Source organism: Anopheles nili, chromosome X, assembly GCF_943737925.1.
Source record: "Anopheles nili chromosome X, idAnoNiliSN_F5_01, whole genome shotgun sequence".
In the NCBI taxonomy this organism is placed as follows: Eukaryota; Metazoa; Arthropoda; class Insecta; order Diptera; family Culicidae; genus Anopheles; species Anopheles nili.
This window is the reverse complement of record NC_071293.1, coordinates 12,752,569-12,767,568: the sequence shown is the minus strand read 5'-3', so window position 1 is coordinate 12,767,568 and position 15,000 is coordinate 12,752,569. Positions and strand designations below refer to the sequence as shown.

Sequence of the window (15,000 nt, the reverse complement as noted above, 5' to 3'; positions counted from 1 at the left end):
CCAAGCTAAGGCAACCTCTGGTACGACTTTTTGCGCTGAAGGGTGCTGAAGCGCTGGTGTGCGAGAGACCGTCGTTCCATACAACAAGTCCAAGGATAAGACAATGGAGCTCATTCATAGCGCTGTTGTGCCACAGATAGTCGTCTAATGTTTGGTCGGTATAGTGGCTTGAAACAAAATTACTGCAGAACTGAGTCGTACTGTATTTGTATTTTCTGACCGAGCATGATATTTCTGTACATTATTTCAACGACTTGTTCCGCTGTGATTCTTGTAGCTATTTTAAATTTCAAATAATGAGTTATGGAGAACGACTGCTTGATGCAGTAAAAGAACAGTTTAATTTATTTTCTTCTGCTTGGACAATACGTGTGTCCTAGCTGAACCTTACAATGGAACTCAACATGGTGAACCCCTGTTCTTCGTTTACACGGAATTTTATCTGGATATGGTTCAAGGATCGATCGTGTTCGATCGTGGCTGCTCTTAGAATTTCCGTTCGCAATAGCTCTAAGATGGTTTGGGGTGCGTACGTTGCTGATGTGACAGTCTCATCGTCTTCCGGGCGATGCGTTGGAGTGCATACGATCATGGCGTGATTCATCGTTTCCGTTTCCGTTTCCAACGTTCTCATCGTTTTCCGTTTACGTCCGTCGCAACTCTCTCGAATCCGATATTTCTGAGGGTTAATCTGATCTGGAACTATCTGCTTTAAAATACATTGTGACGATTTTGATGTTTTTTTATTTGACGATCTCGATGTGTGCTAACTCGTTATCTTAACTTACAAAATATTTGCTTATAGCCACACGTTTATGTTTAGACTAGATTAGTATAGAATCAATCAAAATTGAATACTTATGAGTTTGAAAGAAAAGGAACAGTATCATCGACAAACAGATCAAAACAGGTTTATGAAAGCAGACACCATTAAACATTTTAATTATGTAGATAACTGATTTTGTGCTTCTTGTTTGTTGCTCCTTAACTGTTGATGGTTGTTATCTGCGTTGGTGGATTCGGAGCGCGCCCAAAGGTAGAGCAATGTATGTTGACTGCACATGCATAGTAAATCGAGAGCTGAAGCTTAATTAAGGCGATGTTTAGTTCAGCTATTATGAGAGGAACGCAAGAGCGAGATGTCTTGAATATGCTATGGAGAGCCGTTTATAAAAGAAAAGGAAACCAACCCTATTGCTGTTGTTAATGGCAACGAGATGTTTGATGAAGTCTGAAAGCTGCAAACACAAAGAGGGTTCGTTTTCCAAACAGCAGATTCCATACTACGACCTTTCTATTATGTTGCATTATGCAGGCCGAAAGCCTTTATGTATAACTTTTACAAGCCGTATGTAAGAGAGGGAATGAATGTTGACATATGCTTTGATTGACAAACAGCCTCCGTTTAATAATCCGATCAATTTCGAGTACAACGTTGTAAATTTGATGATGGACCATGGAAGTTTTTAAGATTGCAATATTGACAGAAGCTTAATTCATTACATAGCAACATCGAGATCGACAAGTTAGCTACATTGAGTCCGGCACAAAGTACTTCAGACAGTTCCAGATCGGATTCGCCCTCAGAAATATCGGATTCAAGAGAGTCGCGACGGACGGAAACGGATGACGATGAGTCAGATCATGATCGTTTGTACCCCAACGCAACGCCCGGAAGACGATGAGACTGTCACATCAGCAACGTACGCACTCCAACCCATGTTAGAGCTATCGCGAACGGAAATCCTAAGAGCAGCCACGATCGAACACGATCTTGCCTCGAATCATAAAAATAAAGAATTTTATATAAATATATTGAGAGGTTCAGCCAGAACGTGTTGTCCAAACCGTAGAAAAAAACAAAATTATTTTTTATCTGCACCAAGCAGTCGTTCTCCCTAAATAAGAGCTAAATTTTTCTGATCGAATGCAATAAAAAATTTTATACTATTACTAATATAATATTTAACTTTGAATTAGTAACTGAATGAATGTACATTTAAGTTGAGAACAAAATGTTGAAAAGTAATATGGCATAAATAAATAAATTGAAAAAATATTGCATACATATATGCAATCATTCATTATCATCAAGTCATTAGATCGTTTTCAACAATTTTGAAACGTTACAATTGAAAAAGTAATTTAATCGCGAATTAAATGGACGAAACTGCAATTATGCAATTGCATCAGCCCAACAGAATATTTATATTATGCAGTAATCATAACTTATTTACCATACAAGCAATGCATTGTTCGAACTAATTAACAAACACAATGGAACACAATACTTCAGAAATGAATAAGTACTGAACTCAGAGTGACACATTGCAAAAATCTTTGCTTTTCTCTTATGCGTCGGTGCATCTTCATCTCAGACACTCGCAAGAGGAAACTTTCAAAACCACCTCCGAAGCTCACCTTTCTTGGTATGTCTGTTCTCAGCCTTCACACCGGTGCAATTTGAAGCACTTTACTACTCAAGAAAAATGATTCAAAACGTTTGATAGAAAGCCAGTCGACACCATCGATTACCGGGTGTTGGCGAACCATGATTTCTTTTATCTTGGACAAGATGATATGGAGCCGTGTTCAAGATGTATGGGCGATACCATCCGTTGTGTTTGTTCGTGTGATGGATCAAGCTCAAGGCGATCCTGCGTGCGTCTCAATTGTATGATGCGTGCGTCTCAATCTCTACGCATAATGGCAAGCTATCAAGTAGCAGTTTGAGAAAATAAAGAGCGAAGTAATTTCTCGAATTGTTGCGTTGGATTTGTTTTTGAAATAAATAGCATTATGTGAGTTTGCCACGAATGGGATTTATAATAAAATGTTAGATTAACACATTGTTGACAATACAAACAAACACATTGTTTTTTTTTTATAATTAGGCATTGCAGTCCCATTTGTCATGGTTTATTCAATATAACACTTCTTTTCTTGATCTCATTTCCTTCCAAACATTCCACGTCTTACGTGCATCAAGAGATTCTCGCCGCTTAGCTTTGGATATTTTAATGAGCGCCTGATATTAACCGCTGGATTGGTCTCCACCACGCTGCATTTTTCGTTGCTCGTACTTCCTTACCATGTCTAGCGCGCTCTCGGAACGACGCTCGATACGTTTTTGCGCGCTCGACACTTCGTTCGGCATGCAGGTTTTGGCCGCGCTACGGAGCTCCATCGTGTTTTTTCCAGTCTGTTGCTTCAGACATGCTTCCGAGTCACGTTTGGATATCGTAGATTTTTCCATTGCTGCGTTTTTTCGAACACTGTGTATCGGGGTTGACCTCGAAGCGTGTATCAAATGGATAAAATTCTCGATCTTCACGGGTCGAGATCACTATAGCGAGTGCTTAACACATTGACAACCGACCCCATGAAAACGCGGGATTATGAAACTGTCACTTGAGAGCCAGCTCGCGACAACACGGGCTTATAGATCTATCACTTGAATGCCAGCGAAATCGCAGCATTCTGAGCATTTCGCATGATTGACGTAATAATTTCTGCAACAATCACTTTCGAAGAGTGAATTTCGAAATTACCATATCGTACGCTTAATATTCTTGTGGAAATTGTATTTTTTGTATCATTACTCATATTTTTGTATGAGATTACTCATATAATGTGAGTAAAATTAAGAATGAGCATATTGCAGACTCCCTATCGGATTATACGATAAATTCAGTTGATTCTGTTGTATAACTTGAGGACAGCGTTAGTGATGTCGCTCCAAGAAAAAGATCAAGAGCTATTCCACTACAGTACTCAAGTGTGTCCGATGATTCCAGCGATAGTGAAATGTCCACAGATAGGCATAGTCTCATAGTGAAATGTGCACAGATAGGCAATGAATCTAACATCTCTTACCAGCATAATAAGGACAAGGAATTAGTCTAGCCGTGATGAAAAAATTTCTTAGCGTTATTACAATGATGGACCAGGTAAAGAAAGATGTAAAAGGTGAATACCGGAGCTCCGAATTTTAAACGAGAACACCATCGTTCAATACTGTAATGCCGCGTAATAGATTTCCCCAGATGTGGAGCACGTGTCATTTTTCAAACAATCACAAAATAACCGGATCTAACAACCTCCAAAAGACTCATCCCATTCTGAGCTATTTATTAGATAAATTGAAATCAGTATATACGCCTAGGAAAGAACTTTTGCTCGATGAAGCCATTATTCCATGGCGTGGAAAACTATTTATAAAAATACACAATCCGGCAAAAATAATAAACTACGGTCTACTTTGCCGTATACTATGGGAAACTAGAACCGGATATATTTGCAACATGGAAATATACTGTGCGGAAGGAATAAAATTTTATCAGACAATTATGTCATTACTTGAAAACAAATTACATTTGAGACACCACTGCATCGCTTCTGGAAAATGGTACACGAGTTTGTGGTACAATTAGAGCAACTAGGGGTGTTCCCGAGTTTTTATGGCACTTCAGACTGAAAACTGGTGAATATAGCTATAAACGAAAATGTGATGTTTTAGTACAGTCATGGAAGCCGAAACAGAAGACCATATACATGATTTCCACGCTACATTCAGAAGATTTGATTGTTATTGTTATTTATTTAAGAACGGCCTGGCCGTATTTAGATTTGGATAATTTTTTGTGAGCTGAAAGGCATTTCCTCCCAACAGCCGCAGATAGCCTTATTTCGGGCTGACTCGGTTAGGAGATTTGATAAAAACAAATAAAATTCACTGGAAAACGAAACAAGAAATTATAGAATCACATTCCGTCTTAGGCTATAACAATATATGATATCCCTCTGAAACTTTCTGGTGATATGTAAAAAAATAAAGTAACCAAAATTGGTGGCTTAGGAAAAAACCGATATGTACGACGTCCGTGTGAAGATTGCTCTGCTAGTAAAAAAAGAAGCGAGAGTAGCGTTATGTGTGCTGAATGCTTAGTAGCTTAACATCTTGGACAATGTTTCGTGAAATACCACACATGTTTTAATTAATAAAACTGTTGTTTAAAATTGTATATGACAAATATGCGAATATACTGTTCTATTTTACGAACAGTTATAAACTTTTCCTCTAAACTTGGCCACCTTAGAAATGTTTCCATCAACCATTTATGGGTGACGCGGCACTCAAGTTATCAAATCATTTTTCAGTCGCCGGCTTTTAATGTGTTAAAACGAAATTTAAGTCGAGTTTTCGATCTTGTGGCCCTACAAACAAATGGTTAATTTTTTTTTTTTGAAAGAATATACGAGCCGCGGAGTTTGCCGCTTTTTCGCCACACATCACTTCAACATAAACGACAGCTGGAAACATTAAAAAATACATCCTTTAGCACAATTTCTTTATCCTCATTTTACACTAGCTTTAACTGTTATGAAAACACCCTGATATTTAAGATCTCTAGCACTCTTTAGGAAAAAATAAGGCCCTCAAATGATTCGTCACAGATTTTCCAGATAGTATAGAAATGATATGCATTTGATCGTTTAACACGATTGCATTTGAAAGCTTCAGCACGAACTCACACATATGTGGGGAGTACAGTGCATTAAAGAGCAACGTTACAACATTTACAGCTGTGGTAGAGTCAGGCACTGTCACGAAATTAGCGAGAGCGTGTAACTAGCCTTATATATGAGTATGTTTCTAGCCGATTGCATTATTAACGTGTGATGCTTTGACGTGACTGCATGCTGAAGGAAGCTGTGTGTGAGAAAAAAAAGTCAGCGTGAATTCGCAGCATCAAACAGCCTTAAGCTAGTATAATCCTAGGTAATTTTAAATACATATCCGCCCCATACCCTATTTTATAAGCTTTTCCTCGCAAGGGACGATTTACATTTGCAGTGACCAACGATGGAGCAAACTCCGACTTTCAACCGCGAATTGACAATAGATGAAATGAAAGTGCTAACAATTCTGTCGATTATTGATGCACATAAGGCGGTGCATGACGCCCGTTTGAATGCAACAATAACGAAAAAAGTTGAGTTGATCTTTTTGATTGAAGCATTGTTTAAATTATTTTGCTCTGATTTTAATACACTGGACGAGTTGAAATCAACGCTACGCATAATACTACTTGATCTATGAACTTTTAACAGAATTTTAGATTACTAGCATGAGTAGGGTATATAAAATGAATTTCGAGGAACCATTTTGTCAAACCAATAAGATCTAAAAATGCAATGAAAAAATGTATGGTCAAGCATGAATTCTGAGTTATCTTCTCCTTTCAAATAACCCGTCTTGTTGATCGATACCACAGGTATATGTCTTATTAATATTTATAGTACTCAGATACGCATCTGAGAATATCGAGGACGTGTTAAGCAGGAGTTCAATCGGAGAACCTTCTAGAGGTGTCAACAATCCAATCCAATATTAAGGCATATAGCAGCTGTCCCGCAATATCAAAATCGGACGCAATATTCTTTTCAAGATTCATTTCCACCTGATCGATTTATTGCTACATTTGGTTGTGGCCTTTCGGAAAGCAAATGGAGCCAAGAGAGTGTCGAGCAGTAATTGCAGAAAGCTATAGCCAGAAACAGTTGGTGAAACTTTCGTGATTGTAAGGGCCTCTTGTCGGAAATTAAACACACCGCAATTCGCTTAATTTGAATTTTTTCCCGTTTATGAGGAGAGAGGCATGGATCTTTAGTGATTTTTTAAATTTAACAACACCTATTACGCCCAACGTATTATTGAAAATTTACTATCATTACAAATCATCATCTTCGTAATTGCTTGGGGCCAGACAGAGTCGTAGCTGGTCAATTAGTCCTTTCACATGAACACGCGCGGTAAGATGAAGGTACGTCATCGCGAGAGTATTTATAGCGCCCCTTTTGGAGGCAAAAGATTTTCCATTATCGCAAGTCACCGATTTGATAGACAGCAACTCCATCGCGCTGCATGAAATTTAAGTTTATCCTTGCCCAAGGTGTTGACCGTACAAAGGAGGGAGATTTAAAAGACAAATAAGCAAGTGAAAAAGCACGAGGCCGGAAACAATCACCAGCGAGGTGCGATCTATTGATCTCATTGATTGATGTAAATGGATTCTGCTGTCGTCGAGACTTTTTCAAAATTAATGAACTTTTATTATGCTCTATACGTGATGTACGTGCTGTGTATGTTGTTCGTTGTTTTGAACATCTTGCATTATTAAATACTAGAACTATTTCCTTATTAAAAAAAACATGGAGTATTATATTTCACACAACGAACATGTATGGTCATATATTTAAACTAGCTGATTAACTCGATTTAATTCGGGCTATTGTTGTTTAAGGGGAACAGTCAGGGGTATTTGACGAATACTTGTGTAATACAAACATTGATGTGTCTGTTAGTCTTTCTTCAGTTTCCATTTGCATTCATTCGATTCAATTAATTCCTAGATTTGTTTCAATGATCTTTCAATATCGCTACACTCATATTCTCTCGCGTTCTTGAGACATTTAATACTATTTGCTATACCTTACCTTTTCTAAATTTCTTTATCTCATACATCCTACTTCTGTTCCCTGACCACAATATCATATCAACGATCGGAATTTATATCAAATCCTCTTTTCCCTCTCTGTTTAACAACCACCATTTCCCCACAAACCTTTCTTGTCGTAAGAACAATTCGTTCTCACCAATATAATTTTACCCAATCTTTGGCCTTTCTGCTATTGCTCTGAAAACCTACTGTCTATACCCATTGTTTTCCTTATCGAATCTATGGAAACACCTCTCGAATCCTTTATTTGTGTTCTTGAAATTGTGCCACCTTAACAGTGAAGCAAAATATCGCGTTGTTTCAAACATTGAGTTCATGGCATTAACTTTAGCTTTTGAAAATCTTGCATTTGCTTACGGTGCCTTGCAGCAATCTTCTCTTCTGCTACACCTGTGCTATATTACACCTGTAATGCTACTCACTTTCAAAACACTGTTCCGTGATTGTAATCATTAATCTCTGCCATTTGACTTCTTAGTTCTCAAAGCTACACGCTCTCTCCTTTTTTTCGTGCCTCAGAAGGACTTTTTAGTAGTCCTTTGAATATTTTCAAATCGCATTTTCTACAAAATGCAACTCAACATAGTGATTGAAAAAGGAGTTTTTCGGAGTTGATGCCTAACCTTATTTTGGTTTATAGCTTGAAGAATATTTTTCCTGTTCGCAAAATAGCACACGTTTTAAGTGATAACACAATAGTTGTTCAGTGGAGTTTATTGTCTTAGTTTAAACCGATGAGTGAAGAGAGAAGAGGTGGAGGAAACTGAACCGTCTTTTGACGACTTTTGAATTTGTGAGAATATCTGTTTATAATGTAAACGGGCATCTTTGCGGCCTCCATGATGTAAAAATCATTCATTGATAAATCTAAAATGAATTATTTCTATTTTTGAACAATTTTATTAGTTTCCAGGAAACTGTATGGGTTGAGTTGAAGTGTACTGGCCAAATTTTAGTTAAACCGGACAACATATGTAATTTTAAGCATTTGCTTTCCGCTTGTTGAATTGTAATTCCGTTGATTTTTGTATATAGATGATTTTGTATATAAATGATAAACACTAAAACTAGTCGGACGAAATTTGTATACCTGAGTAAATCATTTAATATAAAATTATTTTGTCCCAGTATGGTCTTTATCAGATTGTTTATACTTAACCATATATTGCATAGAGAATGATGAGAAGCGAGTATGCAAAGAGGAAATATATAGAAGCCTCCCATTCCTTTTAATACTCCTCGAGGGGTAGTTGAATGTATAAGTTAAAGTTAATTTGCGAATGAAAATGTCTATGTTTAACTAACGTTATTGATTCTAAGGGGAGGGATGTGAATGTATTGTAGCCTCCCTTTTTCTTCCATCGGAGAAGTTCAAATTTTTGTATCATTTAGTAATAAGTGAAACAAACCATATGCTTAAAAGTTTTGCAAATTCGATTGTGATTTGTATTTTTAAGCGAATATTACAAACTGTTCCGACGAAGGGCTACAACGGAGCCCCTTTTTCAGCCTCCAGTGAGACTCAAGCTTTGATTTTTCATACAAAACATAAAATAAGCATCTGAACCAGATTTAAGAAAAATCGAAAATCGGTAATTGGACATTGATAATCACTAGAAAATATAGGAACAAAGGTAAATTTGATCTTTTTCTCGCAAAAGACTTCCAATGTTGTCCACATATTTTACAAAACATTCATGAACTATGTTTTTAATTCTGATTAAACTCTTTCTGGATGTCAAGTGGTATGATATAAAAAGATTCCATTAATTATAAACAAATAGTAAATAGAAAACGATTTCATAAAGGAAACTTGTATCTTTAAATTTTAAAATGAATATAATAAACTTATGAAAAATAAAATTGACAGTTTCGACAAACTCGCTCAGAGACCCATGATAAACTTATATTGTGGAATACTTTTGAACATGGTTGAGAATTACGAAATAGAGCACTTACAAAAAGCAAAAATTATAAGGCTCTCTTTTTAGTTTTTTCTCAGATATATGATGGCAAAGTTGGAAAAGTGCAACAGAAAAAACGATTAAATTTCTGTACATTGAGCATATATGTCTAGAACGATGTATCAAACAATATTATGTGCAATATTATGTGAAACAATAGCTTCGATGTACATCGAAAAATCCATCATTTTTTCCTAAGGTTGTGTAAATTACATTGGTATTATACAAATATCATCTTACATGACAACTGGTCATTTGGTCAACATTCAACACTCTTTGTCTCGGAGGTCTCAATGTGGAAAGAGCTAAATGAATTCTCAAACGAAACATTTTTTGCAGTAATATTTTAAATTTTACCAACAGTTTACATTTATGACTCTTATGGAAATCGTGTTATTTGGCGAAAAGTGTAAGAAACGTCGACAGATAAATGTTTCAACAAAAATGTGAAAGTTATAAGAAGTTAGCATTGCCGTTGGGTTGTGAGTGAGAGGCTAAATTTCCCATGTCATACAATTTAATGGAACCGCATCACTACGCTGACTTCGTGAATACACGGCGATGCTCATAAATGTATGTAAGGATGCAGAAAATGTAGTTACCGTTTTGTGGACAAAAATGAAATGACTTGTTGCTCACGAAACCATTTTAGATAGTCCTCGATCTCGAACGATGTTCACTGTGAAGAAAATAAAAAAATACGTATGTAGTAATATATAGGACACAGAGCAATGTTTGTTAGTAAGTTATCATGCAATTTTATACACTAGCTACAAAGCTACTTATAAAGCAAGCTACAACACCAATCTACGTGACATAACCAGGTATGAAATCGATACAGTAGAACACAATCGAACACGACGTTCGCGTCCTGATTATACACATGTAGCCATCCCTTTATATGCTGCTCGTGTACTTTTGCAACGCCATATTTTTCATCATTATCACATAGTTCATTCTCGTGTGCTTGTGTGTATGTGTAAGTGTACGTGTGATAAGTCAATTTCACCCTTGTGAGAGCTAGAAGGCCCCAGATCGTTCGTAGCCTGTATCCGGAACTGATAGTGCGTATGCGGTTTCAAGCCACTTGCGGTATATGCCGTGACCGCAGGATCCACACGCTCCGGGATAAGCGCCCAAGAGCCCTCATTCTCGCGGCACTGAACCGTATAATAGCGTAACGGTGCGAACCCATCCCGTCCTGGTGTCCAGCTGAAGGTAATCTGCTCCGATTGCACCTGCGAGCGTGAGATCTGCGGTGCTGAAGGCGCCTGTGGGATCTGCCTGTTGTTGGTGGTGTACACCAGTGCCACTGAGGTCTTGCCCCAACCTAGCCGCGTCTGAGCCGTCACACTGAAGAGATAGTAACGCTCAGCGAGCAACTGTGTAGCTCGGAATGTGCGATCGCATGGTGGGAACTCCTGCGTGAAGTTAAGTGCCTGCGAGCCGTTCAACAGGTACGTGACGCGGTACGCCAGTATGGCTCCATTAGGTTCATCTGGCACGTCCCAGATGATGCGTGCCATGCTGAAGGACACATCCGGGAAGGACACATTCGACGGTGCGACCCGGTGTGTCCTCTAACATCTAAATGCGCACGGGCTTTGGCGTACTGAGAGCGCCATCACCAGGGCGCGTGTACGCCAACACCTGGATGTCGTACTGCACGTACTTTTTCAGCTCAGTCAACGTCGCGATGAAGGTGTAGTTACCATTCTGATGTACCTTTGGCACCTCAGTCCACCGGACCACGATCGTCGTCGACAAAGTCGCGTTGGTTTCAACCACAACCGGGTCCATTGAAGGTACCGCCTCATGTACTCTGTATGCTTGTGTAATCCCGCCAAAACGACATTCTGTTCGGCCAACGGATCTTGCAGATTCGGTGGCACCGTCAACACCTTCATCTCCGTCTTGACCGGTTGCTCGATATCCCCGTCAGTCGGTTCGACGGCGATCTTACTGCCACCTCCAGGAGATGTTCCTCCAACACCACCTGCAGTACCACTAACACTGAGACCACTGCCTGTGGATGCTCCACCGCCCATGTTGTTGTAAACCACGATCTGGATCACGTAGTCCTTCCACGTGATCAGCTCCTGAATCAGGGAGTGATATTACGATAATTCCAGGGACTCGCATTGTATCCGAACAACCGGCAACAACAATCTGGCCATTTTGGTGCTCGTCGAGCGGTGGTTTTGCTGGAGGTGGGCCAGATAATGCTGCAAAAGAACATAAAGGATCAGATCAGCATCAGCACACAACAACTCACGAACAGCTGCGATCTTGTACCTTCCTATGGCTGCTTCACGACGTTGCTCAGATCGGACGGTGAACCTCGCTAAACTTTAAGTCTATATTTTTGTGAAGTAGTATCCTCTTCCTTCTGTCTTTCCCGGATCTTTCTTCCTCTTATTCTTCTTCATCTTCTTCTTCTTTTTCTTCTTTTTGCGAAACAGAGTATATCCTTCTATATTTAAATACCCCTACGAGTCACTATTAACATATTCAAAAGATAACCAATTCTTTGTAAGCTCGACTATCTGAGGTCATATGCTTTTCAGTGAGTTTAGTTTGGGTTGTTTTCTTACACATCTTTCCGCTCGCACTCTCGCAAGGCAGTTTGATTGTTTTTATACTCGCTCTCGATTTCCAGCCTGCCTTTTTTCCAGAGCTCAACGATCTTAACAGTTCTCCCAATCGCTTCGGGGAGTAACAATATTTTTATTGTATAACATATATTTCCCATGTATTACTGATTGACAAAAATATTGACCTTCTCTATTATATAAATTATGTCATTGTTTTCAAATATGAGGAAGGCCCACATGTTACAAAAAATGCTTGTTTCAATACCAATAAAATCATTTATTATTTGTTTTCAACTATGATTAAGCCAAAGTTGATTCAAATATGCTTGTTATAATACAAATATCTATGTTCAAATATTATTAAACCTCAGTTGATATAATTATGCTTGAAAAGCATTGAACACTGTACTTGAGCTTGAAATATAATGAAATATACTAAAAGTAGTATCTCAATTAAAAAATCGGTTTACATTTCCTTCGCAGCAAACGGCGTTTAACCAAGAAACAAAGCAATATTCCAATCTTCAACCCTAAAACGCGAAAAAGTTTGTTGCATAATAGTCTCAACCGCTCGCAAATCACAGAGTCAACCTCTCTGTTCAATTACTAATGTACTCTGACTCAAAGAGTTTGAACTATCAACTCCGCCGGTATCATCCAACTGACGTGAAACAAAATGCGCATGTGTCGTCATGCAATTGATTATATAAGCAACAGACAATGATGCTGGGCCTTAGATTCTTTTTACATTACTCCAAAAATTCGCAGCTTATCTTGCTTTCCTTTGCCTCGTCGAAATCCAATAAGATCCGAGTTAGCTTTCTTATATTTTTTCGATCCACTCGTGCTCGTTCCGCTCGGTGATTATGATTAATCAACTCAATTCAACTGCCGACTACTAATCGGTAGAGATTCTACTACCCCTCATGGGCTAAAATCAAGAGCACTCAACAGAACTCAATTGTAAAATACATTATTATACAATTCAAGAATAAGAGAGACAGAGAAAGAGATACGATGGAGAGCATCTTATCTCATGCATGGAAATAAGCTTAGCTTATGCTTATTTGCTGTTCATTTTGAGAAGTTCGATGAAATTTATCAGCAAAACATACGGATAGAGTTCTTATGAGTATTCCACAGGCGAAATAATGCTGCTACTGTTTGAGGCTTTACGGAATTTTGCATTTCTCCCGCTTCTGCATACCTAAAATATGACGTAAAACACTTCACACATGTATGAAATAACAAACTCGTTGATCAAGTCCGAAAGGGTTACACGCCTCTCCACCAATGAGAAGTCAGCAGCTGAGCAAGCAATGAGAACATACAGCAGCAGTACGTTTATTGAAGATAAGTGAGCAACGTTTTCTATTGGTCGGCAATTTTGATTATTATTTTATCCACTGGTGTGTTCCTGACTCAAACATCGATTACTCCATTCCTGCTACGTCCATTAACGTGATCTTGCAAACGCAGGAGATGGAAAGATGCAAAACAACCATATAACATCGCTCTAGTGAATATAAAGAATTAAAGAATTATCCATTTGCGTTTTCTTCTAACCCCATAGACATCATGTTACCTAGCCTCTGGTGAATCTATTTCTAATTTGATCGTTTTATTCGGTATCCGAATCCGAAGCTATCTCAGGATAAATGTTTCCCGATCGATGAAGGCGTCTTCTAGTCCTCATCCTTTCGTATAGTGTACGCTCCCTAACCGCTTTTATTACAATTCGATGAGCTTTTGCCTCCAGGTCTGCTATTTCTTCCAGTGTAAATAAGCCGCGCACAAAACAGTGCAGAGTAGAAAGTTTGTGCAGATATTTTGTTCTCTTCCTCGGTTCCAATGCAGAGATTATGTAGATCATAGCGTTATTTATTGTTATACGAGCATCGAGCCGTGCAAATTCTAACAATTGCTGTTGGTTAGCATCGTTTTCGCTATCACTCATGTCACTTATGTTGATGTCCGAAATCTGTGAATAAAACAAATATCGATAAATCACGATGTACAAGTTCGAGGTAGGGAAACTTACCTACAATCGCATTCGCAACGACGAACAAGAACGAAATGAATAACTTTATACGAAATTACCAGCTCCAGTTAACACAACTGATTTTCACCTGGGATGAAATGGTACGCAAAGTAACGAAACACAACTTTTAGCATGCAATGTGATCTGAAAATATACAAAAATTGTATCATAGGTTTTTCATGAGGTTGCTTAGTTTGCCTAGTATTTCTCAACATACAGCTGTATGAGAAGCAGTTAATAATCTTGTCTTAAGTAAATAAAAATAATGTATATAGATAAAATAGTAAAAAAAATAGTTAATAAAAAATCACAGATATGTGCTTAAATTTTGCGAGCAAAATGGGTTAATTTTATTTTCGCGTTTGATTTTTCGATAGTGAAAAATGTTTATCTAACCCACCATGTGACATTTCCAATTATCACAAAACGTCATCGCAAGACTGAAATAGAAAAAAACGAAAGAGCAATATGACAATCCACAAGTAATGAACGTAAGCAACGCAAATCATTCATTAACAAATCGTCGTCAAGAAAGGAACTTTCAGTAGTATGTATCGCAGACCTAAAAAATATTATTGCCCAAGTAAGTATCATTAAAAACCGCTTCTCGTTACAGTGAAGCTCATAGTGAACGTTTTGTGACATTAATTTCTTTTCGTGTAGTCAATTTACAGAAAAAATGTAGATATTGTGCAAGATACCTCCATCATAAATGCCTAGACTGCCGCAATTTGCAAGAGGAGCGTCAGTGCGACGCTGTTTACATTTTCTATCGGCATAGTCGGCAAGTGGTAAGTATCTTTTGTCTCCATTTCCTCTGGAAATCGTATCTAAAGCTTTGCGTTCTTTCTGACTCTAGGCAATCTGGGCTCATCGCC

At 38.2% G+C, this 15,000-nt stretch overlaps 1 protein-coding gene across 1 annotated transcript in view; it reads right to left on the bottom strand.

Annotated features, from left to right (window-relative positions):
* The window catches only part of LOC128728993 (protein sidekick-like), a 150,341-nt gene that overhangs the window by 98,257 nt on the left and 37,084 nt on the right, over positions 1–15,000 (bottom strand). The window contains 2 exon segments of the mRNA XM_053822643.1: positions 10,477–11,014; positions 11,309–11,586. Coding sequence (XP_053678618.1) covers positions 10,477–11,014; positions 11,309–11,586 — 816 coding nt within the window.